At 42.5% G+C, this 16,291-nt stretch overlaps 1 protein-coding gene across 3 annotated transcripts in view; it reads left to right on the top strand.

Moving 5' to 3' along the window:
- The window catches only part of LOC145241426 (uncharacterized), a 114,425-nt gene that overhangs the window by 71,924 nt on the left and 26,210 nt on the right, over positions 1 to 16,291 (top strand). For all 3 annotated transcript variants that reach the window (XM_080104375.1, XM_080104374.1, XM_080104376.1), the window contains 2 exons: positions 6,357 to 6,454; positions 8,223 to 8,290. In XM_080104375.1, the coding sequence (XP_079960501.1) occupies positions 6,357 to 6,454; positions 8,223 to 8,290 (166 nt within the window). The remainder of the gene's footprint in view (positions 1 to 6,356; positions 6,455 to 8,222; positions 8,291 to 16,291) is intronic.

Raw genomic sequence — 16,291 nt, 5'->3', positions numbered from 1 at the left:
TCGAAAAAGTTTCAGCAAAAACCTAATAGCCAGCCATGGTTCTCTCCAGAATGTGCTGCTGCCATTGCGCACAGAAATCACTTTTTCTACTGTTTCCAACGTAATAGATGTATGGAAACTAAAGCCGCTTTCAGGACTGCCAGCAACCATTGTAAGAAAGTAATAAAGAGCGCAAGATGGTTGTATGCTCAATCTGTTAAGTCCAAAGTAGCTGAGCAGCGGCTTGGTTCCCACCAGTTTTGGCAAATAGCAAACAGAATTCTGAACAGAAGCATGTGCTCCATCCCAACTATCATCAATGGACCTGAGGTAATCTCGTCAGCATCAGACAAAGCCAAACTCTTTGTCAAGAACTTTGCAGCTAATTCTACCTTTTGCGATCAAGGCCGCCAACCCCCAATATTTCCTCCTGTATCTGAAAACACACTATGTGATATACGTATATCTGTACATGATGTTGCCAAGCTAATCAAAAACCTTGATTCCAGTAAAGCAACTGGCCCGGACGGTATTCCAATTATAGTACTCAAAAAACTTCAACCTGAACTAGCGCCCATACTTACAAAACTATTTAAACGTTGTCTTAAGGAGAATAGTTTCCCATCTCCCTGGAAAATCTCATCAGTATGCCCTGTATTTAAGAATTTAGGTGATCGCTCATCCCCCTCTTAGTACAGGCCAATAAGTCTCCTGTGCGTCATGAGTAAGTTGCTGGAATCTGTGTTAAATACAGAAGTAATCAACCATCTCAACAAAAATAACCTTCTTAGTGATACTCAATATGGTTTCCGTTCTGCTCGATCTACAGCAGATGTGCTTACAGTTATATCTCATAGGATTAGTAAATCTCTCGACAGAGGCAACCTTTCTAGGGTAATTGCTCTTGACATATCTAAGGCCTTTGATAGGGTATGGCATAAAGGTTTACTTCATAAGATCTCTAGCTATGGTATAGCTGGAAATGTCTTCTCAATTATTAAATCATTTCTTTCTGATAGGTTCATAAGAGTAGTAGTTGAGGGGCAAAAATCAGAAGCCCACAGTATTAATGCCGGTGTCCCTCAGGGGTCCATCCTGGGCCCAACTCTTTTCCTGATCTACATTAATGATCTTCCAAATCACATCCTTACATCATTTGTAGACATTTATGCTGACGACACTACCATTTATGGTAGCACATCTAAGACATTAAACGACCAAGTTCTCTCCAATTCTCTCTCCTCTGATCTTGAGCATGTAGTACAATGGGGAAAGGAGTGGCTGGTTACTTTTAATGCATCTAAAACCAAGCTTCTCTCTTTACATCATCAACATTCTGATCCCCATCTGGCATCAATTGAAATGAATGGCTCTCGTCTTCAGGAGGCCTCATGTTTTGACAAGCTTCTGGGCTTGACCTTTACTCCTGATCTTAAATGGAACACGTACATCAAATCTGTTGCCAAGGCCGCTGGAAAAATGGTGGGATCTTTCTATCGATCCAGTATCTATCTCACTGCTGATGCAATTCTCTATCTATATAAGAGCCAGGTACGTCCAAGGATGGAATACTGTTGCTACATCTGGGCAGGAGCTGCTAGAAAGGACTTGTCCTGCCTTGATAGAGTTCAAAATAGACTTCGTAGCCTCGTAGGAGATGTCCTTTTCTCTTCCTTGCAACCTCTATCTCACAGAAGAGATGTTGCGAGTTTGTCTCTGATGTATCGTTATTTTCATGGAAGGTGTTCAACTGAGCTTCAATCTATGGTTCCCCCTCGCAAAACTTTCACAAGAAACACTCGTCTAGCTGTAAACACTATCAATAATTCCTCCCACTCTTTATCTGTGCCTAAACCTAAACGTAGATTCCATGAACAAAGCTTTTTTATTAGAACTGCACGCCTGTGGAATTGTCTTCCGTTTTCCTGCTTTCCGGCTGACTACAATATGGTTGTCTTCAAGTCTAACGTAAATAAGTTCTTGATGAGCCGTTCCATATAAGTTATCAAATTTAACAAATTTTCATTACTAATGATTATTATATTGTCCAATTTCTACTGTACACTCTTTAACCCTTATCCTTGAGTGGCCTCTTGGCCTTGATAATGTGTTGATACCTATGAAAAAAAAAAAAAAAGAAAAAGTCCAATGTGAACAAGTTCTAATTGAATCGTCCCCCTAAGTAATCCAAGTTACAAAATTCCCACTGTTTACTATGCTAAAATCACAATGACTAATGTATACCTATTAACCCTTATCCTCGAGTGGCCTCTGGGCCTTGATAAGTGGTGACACCCATGTAAAAAAAAAAAAAAAAAAGTAAAAACACAGAAATAGTTCAAAGCACATTACAAATAGGTAAAAACACATTAAAAACAAATCTTATTTACATTGAAAATAGGTAATAAAAACATTAAAATAGGTTACAGTGTATTAAAAGATAGGTAAAAACACATTATAAATAAGTAAAAACACAGGGAAAATAAATCAAAGTCACATTAAAAATAAATAATAATGAAATAAGTTAAAATACATTAAAATAAGTAAAATCACATTCAACATGTAGGTTTAAAACATTGAAATATGTAAAAATCACATTAAAAATATTTTTAAAAACACCTTAAAAATAAGTAAAAAACATTCACAATAAATAAAAATCACATTAGAAGCAAGTAAAAACATTTAAATAAGTAAAAAAACATTTATATAGGTAAAAATACATTAAAATAGGTAAAAATCATATTAAATATTGAAAAAAAAAACATTTATATTTATATATAGACACATATTTATAAACACATTAAAAATACATTAAAACATAGGTAAAACACATTGAAAATAAGTAACAAACACATTGAAAATCAAAAAATCACATTAAAAATAGGTAAACAACATTAAAATATGTCAAAAGACAGTAAAACAAGTAAAATCACATTAACAATATGTTAAAAAAACATTGAAATAAGTTAGAAAAACGGCTTAAAAATAGATTTAAAAACGGCTTAAAAACAGCTAAAAAACACATTAAAAATAATTAAAAATCGCATTGAAAATGGGCAAAAAACATTAAAATAGGTTTAAAACATTAATATAGGTAAAAATACATACAAATTGCTAAAAATCGTATTAAAAATTGGTAAAAAATCATTTATATAGGAAAAAACACATTAAACATAAGTAAAAAAACACATCATAATCGATAAAAAACACATTTAAAATCAGTAAAAACACATTATATATAAGTTAAAATCACATTAAAAAAGTACATAAAAATAAGTACAAACACATTAAATAACGAAAAACACATTAAAAATAGGTAAAACAACACATTAAAATAGGTCTAAATACATTATAAATTGGTATAAACACAAATAGATTTATGTATTAAAACTTTTACCTCAGGTTTTCCATAATTTTTCCACATTAAAAATAGGTTAATTTTTATTAAAATAGGCAAAATCACCTTAAAATAGTTAAAATACCTTAAAAATTGGTAGAACATATTAAAATAGCTCAAAAACATTAAAATATGTAAAAAAAAACCCACATTATAAATTGGTAAAAATAATCAATGTATGTAAAAAACACATTAAAATGGGTAAAAACACATTTCAAGAAGTAAATATATATATTAAAAAATAGTTTTAAACACGTTAAAATAGGTAAACATCACATTAAAAATATGTAAAACATAAAAATATGTAAAAACGCATTAAAATGGGCAAAATCACAGTCAAATGGGTGAAAAACACATTAAAATTGGTAAAAACATACATTAAAAATAAGTTTACGCATTAAAACCTCTTGCTACATTTTTACCACATTAAAATGGGTAAAACATATTAAAAATACGTAGAAAAACACATTTAAAATAGGTAAAACACATATAAATAAATAAAATATAACTCCTACCAAAAAGGGTTTGTCTTCTTCCCTTTTTTCCGCACGTTGCTTCGTTTAAGGTGGAGGTGGGGTTTCTGGATCGTAGCCTTGGCACGTGTTTTTGACAAATAACTTGGTGAGGGGATTAGGGTGGGGTATCCAACTCGCTTTCTTATGCACAGATATTTCTTTGCTGAATGTCTCGATAGCAATGGGGTGGGGTTGGGGTGTCTAGGCAATAGATATTCAAAATAAAATTAAAGGGTAGGGGGATGGACACTTCTCCATTATGCCCTGTTTTCTTGTGACAAAAGTATATATATATATATATATATATATATATATATATATATATATATATATATATATATATATATATATAAGGTGAGTCAAAAGTAGGTTGGCATTTAATTTTCATTAATAAAATTGTCTTATTACTAGGGCTAGGACAACAGCATATTCTTTTCATTGTTTTGACGAGTGTCAACACCTTCCCGCAAGAGTTACAAAAACCTAATGTCGTATCCGTTGATATCTTATATGCTTTTATATAGAGTGATGTTGTTCTCGGTTGGTTAATTGTGTTTAAGTGCGTTGGATATATACTCGAGAGTTAAAACAATGACAAGAATATTCTGTTTTCATAGCCCTACCTATTACATATAATAAATGTTGTTTTATTGTCCACCTACTTTTGGCTAACCTCATATATATATATATATATATATATATATATATATATATATATATACTGTATTAATAAAAGATGAATTAGCATAGCTTAGTCCACTGTTATGTCTTAGTTTCTTTCTGTTTGTGTTAATATCTCTGCATTTTTTCTGCCTTCTATAAATTACCTTTATATATAAAGTATTTTTTTTTTTTTCAAAACAAAAACTAATCGATATGTTATGGTCACTTACAACCCCTGCCTTCATTTCCAGGACGAAATGTGTCTTTTATCCTTAGTTGAAACTCGGCGATTGCCTTTATGAAAAAAAAGATAGAAAAAAAAAAACATTGTAAAGATGAAAATGAAAAAAAAAGAAACATTGTGGCGTCTCTGTTTTCAATTGCATTTCCAGCCCTATAACAAAGCCCTATACAAAAATCAAATACTGTGATGATCAGAAGGGCTATGTGACAAGAGAATATTCTTTTCATTATTTTGACCCTCGGGAATGTATCAGTTAATATCTTATATGCTTTTTAGATAGAGTTACGTGGTTCTCGATTGATTAACTGTGTCAGATATATACTCGAGAGTCAAAACGATGAGAAGAATAATGATCAGCAATGGTGGAACTGGGTGGGGTTTTATTATATAAGAGGACGGCTTAAAAAGAACTTATTTACATTAGACTTAAAACCCGACCATGTTATAGTAAGCTGGGAAGCAGGCCCACGATATTTTGTTCCAAAGACGGACAGTTCTAAGAAAGCAACTTTGCGTTTAGTTTTAGGTAAAGAGTAAAGGAAATTGCTGATAGTCGTTATAACTAGACGAGTAGGGAGTAGATTGAAGCTCAGTCGGGCACCTTCCAAGTATATAAACAATAGCGCAGAGATGGACTCATATTGTCTCTTCTGTTATAAAAGATTTTGCACACGGTTTTGTTCCCCATCACGGCAGGAAAGGACATGTAGAAATAAAGGACAAGAAGTTTCATTTTTTTTTATTTATTTATTTTTTTATTATATTTTCACCCCAAACAAGGTACATTGCCACTTTGATGTAAGGGGCTGCTTGCAGGGATACTATGTAGGGAGTTGAGCAGCAAGATGTCTATTCACATTACATTTGAACTTCCGCATATCAGTAGAGTTGAGAAAGCAGGGTCGCGGAAGGGAATTCCAAAGTCTAGCAGTTCTGGGAAAGAAGCTATTAGAGTAGAAGGCTTTCTTGCGTCAAGTGTGTGTATAAGCTTGTAATTGACAAGACAGGCACAAAATATTAGAGACTATGCTGTAGGAAGATGAGAGTTCATTTATGTATCGCATTGAAGTTTGGCTGCCATGCTGGATTATTTGTATTCTATCTTAGTCGACCCTCCCCCCTTCCAGGCCTGAAGGCCGAGTTGGGTTGTGCGGCATCCCATGTGAAGATGTTGCAAGCTCAAGCACCTGGTAAGGAAAAAGAGAGAGAATTTTCGGTTTAACCTTTTTATAAATTTGGTCATGTGACAGAGCTGGCTTCTGATTGGACAAGCCAGAAAGGAAGTCTATTCAAAATCTCGAGCCACGAAAACTCACTGCTGCTGATGTTCCTGGCAATCTTGTCTGCTACAGACACTTTTAGCAGCTCCTTTCCAGATGGGGCACCAGCACTCCATTATACGAAGTAGTTGGGTAGTTTGTACAGATAGAGTGTTGCGTTGGATGTGAGGTAATTTCTGGAGTAGTAGGATCTTAGTTACATAATATTAAGTGTTAGTGAATAAACTGTGCCTGTTTCCTTGCTAATAAATTTTATTGTTGCCTTTTCTTTACTCTAGAAGTGCAAGAGGAAACAGCACATCAGTTTCAAAGTACGACAACTGAGACGTCTTTCATTATGAGTGGACTTCGATCTGGTATCACTTACAAAATTCAGGTAAAGTGCCTTTCTATTTTTGTTTTCATTGAGTGTTATTTTCATAACATTTTGGGCGATGTAAAGTACGTCCAAGGATGGAATACTGCTGCCATATCTGGACAGGAGCTGCTAAAAACAGCCTATCCTGCCTTGACAGAGTACAAAATAGACTTCGTGGCTTAGTGGGGGATGCCCTTTTCTCTACCCTGCAACCTCTCTCCCACAGAAGAGACGTTGCGAGCCTATCCTTGTTTTATCGTTATTTCCATGGCAGGTGCTCGTCTGAACTCCAATCTCTGGTCCCCCCTCGCTAATCTTTCACGAAAAACACCCGTCTAGCTGAATCCACTGTGAAAAATTTCCCCCACTCTTTATCTGTGCCTAAATCAAAACATGGATTCTATGAACAAAGCTTCTTTCTTAGAACTGCACGCCTGTGGAACTCTGTTCCGTCTGCCTGCTTCCCACCTGACTACAACCTGGATGTCTTCAAGTCCAACATTAACAAATTCCTAATGAACCGCCCCCTTAAGTAAACACTTCATCAAATCTCCACACTAACGTACTGTACTTGCAATAACCCTTATCCCTGAGTGGCTTCCGGGCCTTGATAAGTGGTGACCACTGTGTAAAAAAAAAAACAAAAAAAAAAAACTTAGACCTTCATCAGGTGTGTCTTGCCAAACATGGAAATCTTTTTGTCAAACTTAGGAATCTGCACAGAATTTCGAATGGAACCCTTTATTTAATCCATGATGATAAGATGCATTCGTTCCGTCAGCCATAACTGGTTAGAAGTCCAATGTACAACTGTATTTTGAATATCATCGGCACTGAAAATTGAATCTTCAACCTCAAGAAAAAGTGTAACACAACTGAACTTGCCAAGTACTTTATCCCCTATGCCACAGGTCCTTCTGGAGATTGAAGGTTCAATCCTCAGTTCAGCCGACACTCAAGATACAATTGCAAAGTATGTCGGACTTCTGCCCAATCATGGCTGATGGAACAACAGCATGCTATCCTCGTGGATTAAATAAAGGGGTCCATTCAAAACTTTGTGCATATTCTTGAGTTTGACAGAAAGATTCTTGAGGTCAACATACAAGATACACCGGAAGAAGGTTGGAGGTTACATCGATCGAAACATTGTGAAAATAACACTTCAGATGAGAACAGCTCGGTATGCATTATAGGAAAACGCAACCGCAAGTACAAATGCACATTTACTTAAATTTTGTTACATAACAAGGATTGATGATGTAATGGAAAAGTTTGAATTACACCTTAGGGTTAGAGGTGACCTCAGGCACAAAGTCTAGCTGAGAGTTCATTATCAGGTTTAACTGGCTTCCTCCAAAGGAGGACGTTCTATAGGAGTATGAAATTCACAAACGGTCCACAGTCACATGTATATCCCCGTTAGAGGAGATGACGACATTAAGTTTTTCCAACTCTTGCAGGAAAGTGTTGATGTCCCCCTACATACAGCGCCTGGAATTCCCAAATTGGTCATCCATCTGGTACTGACCAAACTCAACATTTCTTAATTTTGGTGATCTAACGAGAGCCAGTGTGTCAACGTGATTATGCCGTACATCATGCTAAACATACTTATACCTGACACCTGACTTCATTGTATAAGGCCGTTACTTGTATCCGCTTTTTTGGTGAATGTAATTTTTTGTCTATCGCAACCGCATCTAAGTTTAAGTCTAAGCGTATGCTTAAAGGATAAAATTAGAAAATAATTCATATTTTCTTTAATTGTTTTTTATATATACAGGTTCTGGCGACCAATTCTCAAGGCAAAGGTCACCCAACTTCGATTCAAGCTCGTACAGCAGATCCAGGGGAGTATTTCATTTTTTTTTATGGCCTGTATAACAATACCATAGCGATAACGTTTTGTTTTTTTGCCCCTACAGAGTAATATAAGAGATTTTTCGCATGTTGAAGTATATAGTGTTCAAAAATGTCTTAAGAACTATTAAAGTAAATGCTAAAACTATATCTATTACTAATGAAGATTTAGTACGGATCTGCCTGAAGCCGAAACTGTAATATCACTTCTATTAATTATACTATTGTTCTTCTATTACTAATGGAGATTTGATATCTGTCTGTTTGAAACCAAAACTATACTATTACTACTTTTAATTATACTACTATTGTACTTCTACTACAAATGAAGATTTAGTATCTGTCTGTATGAAGCTGAAGCTATGCTATTACTTCTATTAATATACTATTGCACTATCTTTCAGTGTTCAGTTGAACCAGGATTGGTGTACCTATTTACTATGCCTCCCCACGGGACAGAGTTAGACACCAGGGTCGTTTTTTAACGTGGAGAAAAGGTACAAAAATAAAAATTGTCTCAGTCGTGAAGGATTTCTCCTCCACCGAAAGAGAACAAGAAAATGAAGTGCAGCATCTGAAGAACAGATGGTATTTATTTGCTCCCCCACCGAGCAAATTAGGCACAAGGCCAATTTTTAATGTGAGGAGTGAAGGGAGGGGGAAGGGAAAAAGGGGACCAGCTCCCGAGAGGTGGGAAATGGGAGCTGGTTAAAGGTCAGGCATGTGGGGTTGCCCCCACATCTGGTCTTTGCTATTCATAGCTAGTCATAGCCTGCAGCATCTGCCGGAACAGATGGTATTTATTTGCTCCCCCACCGAGCAAATTAGGCACAAGGCCGATTTTTAATGTGAGGAGTGAAGGGAGGGAGAAGGGAAAAAGGGGACCAGCTCCCGAGAGGTGGGAAATGGGAGCTGGTTAAAGGTCAGTCATGTGGGGTTGTCCCCACATCTGGTCTTTGCTAGTCATAGCTAGTCATAGCTTGCAGTATCTGCCGGAACAGATGGTATTTATTTGCTCCCCCACCGAGCAAATTAGGCACAAGGCCGATTTTTAATGTGAGGAGTGAAGAGAGGGGGAAGGGGAAAAGGGGACCAGCTCCCGAGAGATGGGAAATGGGAGCTGGTTAAAGGTCAGGCATGTGGGGTTTCCCCCACATCTGGTCTTTGCTAGTCATAGCTGGTCTTTGCTAGTCATAGCTTGCAGTATCTGCCGGAACAGATGGTATTTATTTGCTCCCCCACCGAGCAAATTAGGTACAAGGCCGATTTTTAATGTGAGGAGTGAAGGGAGGGGAAGGGGAAAAGGGGACCAGCTCCCGAGAGGTGGGAAATGGGAGCTGGTTAAAGGTCAGGCATGTGGGGTTGCCCCCACATCTGGTCTTTGCTAGTCATAGCTAGTCATAGCTTGCAGTATCTGCCGGAACAGATACTACACTTTGATCTTGTTTATATATTTTATTGAGAAAGAAAAAATTGAACATAAAAAACGTACAAAAAATTCAATTCAACAAAATTAGGCACAAGGCCCTACAAGAAATTGGGAGGGGGAGGGTACAGGGTCTTTTTGACTACGTAACAGATGAGACTTTGAAGTCTTACTCTTGACTGGCAACATTTACCAAAATACCTCAATCACTCTGTGGATCCTAATCTAACTAATAACCCCAGCGTTCAATGTAAAATTTAACTATGTACAATTTGTATATTCATTTCTGTATGTTGTGTGTGCATTTTTTTTTTTTTTTTTTTTTTTTTGTGTGTGTGTGTGTGTGTGTGTATGTGTAAGAAAATAAAGTTCGATTTCATTAGAAAGAGTTCTTGAATTAATTGGCATAAAATGTTCGTGGAGTGGGAAAAAACTAATGAAAATGTTCATTTCAAAAAAAAAAAGGAAAAAACTACTAATGTGTTGTTAGTAAGACCCCCCTGTACTATTCTATGTGGCTAGATCCCCCACTGTTTTCCGGGGAACCGAAAACAAGCAGAGCATCCCTAATGGGGTTTGGGGAAGTCGCCTTAATGGAGGTGGGAGAAAATAAAGCAACGGATGGAGGGGGTAGGAAGGTGACCTCTGAGTAGGGGGATGACCGGGGGCATCAGAAAATAAAGATGAGGAGCAGGGGGGTTGGGCAGACTCAGAGGTTCTCTAATACCAAAAAATAAAATCAGGAACAGGATCTCATTTGTACCACCAGTCAAGAGTTACTTTACTGAACTTATAATGCTAACCTAGGCGGGATGGGTTCCGTAGGACACAGCACCGCCCATGCCATGCCTAAGGAGGGAACACGTATTGAAACTTGGCTCCTCGACGGATGCACAAACTAGTGCTGTGCACCCACCTCTTGTCAAATTCCACTCTAGGCAACCTCTTCCAATCGCATCTGATCTTTACTTTAAGCAAATGTTTAAAGTAAACGATCAGATCCCGATCAGGAACAGGTGTCCCTTCGTGGACCAACTTGAGGCGCGTGATCCAAATGGTCATTCGCGCTACTGCTAGGATCGCCAGGAAAACCAAACTTTCCTCCCTGGGGAACGGCGGCTCCATGTTGTACACAAAAGTTCCTACGTCGAGATCGAGCAGACACTCGGCATCGATGCGAGCTGTTACCCCCTCGACGTACCTTAATAGGGGCTGTATCCGGCTGCAACTAAAAAACGCGTGCTCGATTGTTTCGGGCTCGCGTTCGTCACAGCACAGACAGAAGCGGCTGGTATGTTCTTTATACCGGAAAAGTACGTCGAAGAGGGGCAGCGCATTTCGGACCAGTCGCCAAGTCAGGGAGAATTCCGAGTTATTCAGAATCTCCCGTCCCGGCGCCCAACGCCATTGAGAACGGACAACCTCCATCGACCATCCCATCCGCCTACAAAGTGGATCCTTCGCGGTCCCCTCCACTAAATCCCGATACAGTTTCTTCCTTGGCTGATCGAGGACATTGGTCCCCGGCAAAGCTCTAAGAGCGGTTCGGCATTCGGAGAAGAACTTGGACTCCCCCTTCGGTCTACGACGACCTTCTACCGAAGGGTTGGGTTTGAGATTGGGAAACGAGTTCTCAACCACAGGGACCCAAGGAGCGTCTCCTTCAAGCGAACGACCCAGGAAAGCCAATCTCTCGGCGTTTCTATGACACAAGAGACTGGGCTGACCCAGGCCTCCCTCGCTCGGATTTTGAACACAGACCTCTCTGCAGACATAATGCTTACCCTCGTTCCACAAAAGTGAATCGAGGCGCCCTTGTAAGCGGGTTAGTCGTTCTGCAGGGAGAGGAAGTACAGACAAACGGTAAAGGATGAGCGGAAAGACGTATGTAGCACACACCTCCGCCCGACCCTTCAAGGACAATTTCCTTCCAATCCAAGTCTTTACTGATGATTTGACCTTAGACTGTACTTCCGACCAATTCTTTTCCAGCTGAAGTCCCGGTCCAAACCAGACACAGAGAATGCGGACCGGTCCATCGGTCCAGCTGAAAATACCTGGAAGCGAGTTTACCCCGGTCCAGGCCCCCAACCGCAGGCCAACAGACTTGCTACGGTTGAAGATGGCCCCTGTTACTTCTTCGTATCGAGCGAGCGCCTCGACCACCGCTTGAACGTCCGTGAGGCAAGACACAAACACGGTGACGTCATCGGCGAACGCGGAAACCCTGGTTCGTGTGCCTCCAGGGAGAGCTATTCCGCGCAGGACTGGTGTAGCCGCCTCGTCCCTTAACTTGCGAAGGAGGGGTTCCAACGCCAGGACATACAACAGAGGCGACAGCGGACAACCCTGTCGCACCGACCGAGAGACAGCGAATGACTCCGACAGCTTACCGTTGATCTGCACCGCTACCGTCGGCCTGTCATACAGAACAAAGATCCACTTGCGGAAGTCCGGATTAAATCCGGCGGCCTCTAGCACAGATCCTAGGAACCGATGGTCGACCCTATCGAATGCCTTGGACTGATCCAAACTGATCAGCGCGGCTTCGGCGTCGTCTTCTGTCCCCTCTATAATCGAGCGTATCAAGTGCAAATTGTCTTGAATCGATCTCCCCTTCACAGCATAAGTCTGGTCCGGTTCGATCAAGTCAGTGATGACAACCTGCAAGCGATTCGCAAGAATCTTTGCCAAAATCTTTAACTCTGTGTTTAGCAGAGTCAAGGGCCTAAAATCATCAAAGTTTTCCCTCCCACCATGCCGTTGACCTTTCCTCAGCAATGTGATCACTCCCTTGGTCACCTGTCCAGGGATGGAACCCTGGGCAAACCAATGGTTGAACATATCCTTCAGAATAGGGACCAACATGGGCGACAGCCTCAAGTAAAACTCGTAGGGTAAACCATCAAGCCCCGGGGATTTGTTATAGCCGACCTGCTTCAACGCAGTAATGACCTCATGTTCAGTAATAAGACCATCACAGCTAGCCGCCCGAGCCGCCGTGAGGCGGGGCGAGTCAGCCAAATAGCTGCCAAACTCATCAACCCTGAGTCCGGGTAGTTGGGTGAAGCGCACCGATAGATGCTCCCGAAACCCCTCGCAGATCTCCCGAGTCGATACTAAGGGGTGTCCTTCCAGGTTATGTACTTTACGAATGTACCCATCCGAACCGCGCCTTAAAGCAGCCTTACGCTCAACAGCGTCAACATTCACAGCCTCGTTAGAAACTTTCTTTAACCTAGCCCTAACTACTTGACCTTCATACCGCTCGCTAGCCAAGCGGTTGAGATCTTGTTTAGCTAGTGCTAACTCTAGGGGGTCCCCCCCCTCCACCGCCCGGGTCAGCTTATCCTCTAAACGCTTCTTTGCCTTAGCCTTATCTATTGCGAGGCGTTGGCTATACTGGACAGAGAAGCGCCTAATTTTGGCCTTGAGACTAACCCACCACTTACTCCCTGTAACCGCCCCCACTAAAGCCCGCTGAATTAGCTCAGTGACCTTCAACCGGTAGTCCTCCAGCTCCAACAAGGTGCTGTTGAACTTCCAGTATCCGGCCAGTTTAGGCCTAGCACTTAAGCTCAAACGGGCCATAACAAGTTTATGGTCCGAGTGTCCTAGCAAGTGGAACGTGGGGCAAGATAGGAAGTCTACATCACCTCTTCTAACTAACATCCGATCCAAGTAAGTGCTTGGATGGGAAGGCACTACAGGATGCCACGTCCACATCTCCCGCCCCGGATGATCCAGACGAAATCTGTCGACGAGATCGCACGAGGCCATCAGGTCAGACAGACTGCTGTCACACCACGCCGACCCGCTAGTCCCCCCGACCTTATCTATTTTGGGATCAAGGATTGCATTCCAATCCCCCATTAAAACTAACCGTTCCGGATCCACTAAGAAGCCCTCCAACCGTCGAAAAAAGGTTGCCCTCTCTACAGCAGCATTGGGAGCATAAACAGCAACAATCCGAAAAACACTACAATTAACAGCAACATCAACAACAAGCGCCCGCCCGTCCTCGCCTGCGTGAACAACATTCACCGACGCTGACAGGGTGCGACTCACTAGCAAGGAGATTCCACGACTATAGGTATTGCCATATGCTGAGTAGACATCGTAATCGTTTACCAGCACCTGACAATCCCCGTCACAAACAAAGTGGGTCTCCTGGATAGCGGCAATATCTACCTTGAGGGACACCAAGTCTCTCACAACGCGCGAGGCCTTGCTTCGACACCTGATGCCCCTCACATTCAATGTAGCCAAGTTCAAAGACATGATCACTTACCTCAAGCACTGTCACAGACGGGTCTGAAATCCTGGGCAGTGAGGACATGGCAGGCCTGGCCAAGGCTGCCGGTAAGTAAATCCGATGAAGGTGATCCATCCTTGGCCACGCCCCCCACGTCCAGGGGGAAGGTTAGTTTGAGTGCCCTGTATAGCGATGGGTGTACATACATGGGGATTCTACCCTCACATTTAAAGAAAATGTTGGTCAGTGAAGGATGGTCCCTATCCACCAGCTGCTGGCCTGGGATCGCATTCTTCGCTGCCTTAATCATTGCCCACATTCCTCCAGTCCTAGCGTCCTTGTCGACCCTAACGAAAGTGGTCAACAAGGGAGCGTCCTTGAATTTAGTGGGGTCCGTTACTAGGTCTCCACCGACTTTTTCAAAGTTTTTAAGTTTATTGTACCGGACCTTCTGTTGTCCTTTAAGGTCCGGAGCCGGTTGGAGAGGGTCTGTTTCACAAATCCTGCTTCCTGGCAGGAAGGGGAGCTTTTTGGTCCGTTCAGTGCGGACTTTGGGAGTGGGGGAGGGGACCTCTTTTGGTTGATGGGGAGGCTGAGCGCTTGGGGAGGGGGTAGCCTGCTCGTTTTCTTCTTTTTGGCTCCTGTCACGGGATGAGGGGCGGGAAGAGTTTCTTGGGGCCTTTATAGGAGAGGGGGAAGGTTGTTCGGGTTGCTGGGGTGTTGGGATCACAGGGGGCTCATCCTGTGTTGTTGTTGCGAGGGAGTCCTTCTCAGTCTCAGTGGGGGTAGGAGAATTTGCGCGTGTCTTGCGGCTTTTCCTCCTCCTGGCTCTCCTGATCTCTGTTGCGCTCAGGGCCATAGAGACTGTTGTTGTCTCTTCCTCTGCCTCTGACGCGGCCTCCTCCTCAGATTCTGGTAGTTTCCCCTTGTTTGAGGAGGAGGGTGTCTGTGTGTCCATTTTCTCCGTCTCGCTCTTCGGTTGTTCTTGGTCTTGGGTGACTGTCTGCAAGGATGGCTGTTTGTTGATCTTGCCTTTCTTTACGACCGTCACCCAGCCTGTCGGTGCCTCTGGAGGATTTGCGGCCGGCGCGGGAGCAGCGGCTTGATTTGTTGTCACGCTTGTTCCCGCCGCTTTTGTGGGCTTCTTCCCTCCATTCCTCTTTGGACAGTCCTTCGCCATATGCCCTTGTTGTGTGCACAGCCAGCAATGAGGCCTCCTCCCTTCCACTATAAGGGAGAGTGTCCACTCTCCGAACTTGAGTGTGGCTGGGATGGCGTAGAATCCAGCCTTGTCCAGGACCATCTGTACTTTGTAGTCCCCGGTCATGATGTTTCTTAATCCGCGGACCGGGGTGACTTCCTCTACGTCTCCATACTGGCTTAGGATAGCCCCCAGTTGTTTGGCCTCCATATAGCAGGGGACGTTTAGAGCAGAAACATTTGCTCTCCTCTTGTTCATATAGATGGGTTGGAGCTTTATGTTCCTGCTCTGATGGCAGGTCCTGGACAGCCTGACTGCGTCTTCGGAGGTGGGGAGCAGAACATCCCACTGTGCGTAACTCCTTCTACAGATGTAGTTGGCGGGAATGTTCTGCTCCAGCAACACGTTCATCATGGTGTCCTTGTTGATGCCCGTCAGACCCCTTGTCTTGGTGTCTGAAGTTATCAGCGAGAGCACTCTTTTCTCCAGAACTTCCACTTGACCCGGGAGGGGTTGGATGTTGTTCCCCTGGGTATACTCCTTGTAAGTGGAGTCGAAGAGTGCTCTGTAGTCTTCAGGCGTCAACTTCCCTTGCTGCTCTTTGGGGCCCCATGCCGGTCCTCCATCCTGGTGGGTGTCAGCTGGACTCGGGTTGGGAGGCGTAGCTGGTGTTGTGGGGCTCTCCATTGTCATGGGCATTTTTGGTTTCGGAACGGGGCCGTTACCAGGCAAAGTAGGCCATTGTGTCTTTGGCGTTGTTTCGTCCTGGCTTGGTTTGCTCTCCGGGCCGCTCCCCTTTCTTATTTTCTTCCTTTGCTGGGTGGCTGTCCCCTTGGGGGATGGAGGTGTCTCCCCTTCTGGTGCCGTGTTCCCAGCTGGAGCCTTGGTGGGTACTGTCAAGGGTGTCTCTCCTTCCAACTTGCTTTTGTTACCACTGGCCGGAGAGTCACCCCTTTTCCGTATTTGGTCCTCTTGGGGAGTGTTGGGGGGCCAATCACTGTCTACCCCGCCGAATAGTGAGCAGATGGAGGCTATTACGTCTTCATCCAGCGCCTCGGTTTGGTCCGCGGTGCTGTTTTCCTCCTTTTCTGTTGGGGAGTCGCCCTTTGG

This window comes from Euprymna scolopes, chromosome 20 (assembly GCF_053919585.1).
Source record: "Euprymna scolopes isolate OS-2025 chromosome 20, ASM5391958v1, whole genome shotgun sequence".
NCBI lineage: Eukaryota > Metazoa > Mollusca > Cephalopoda > Sepiida > Sepiolidae > Euprymna > Euprymna scolopes.
This window is presented reverse-complemented; position numbering and strand designations above follow the sequence as displayed.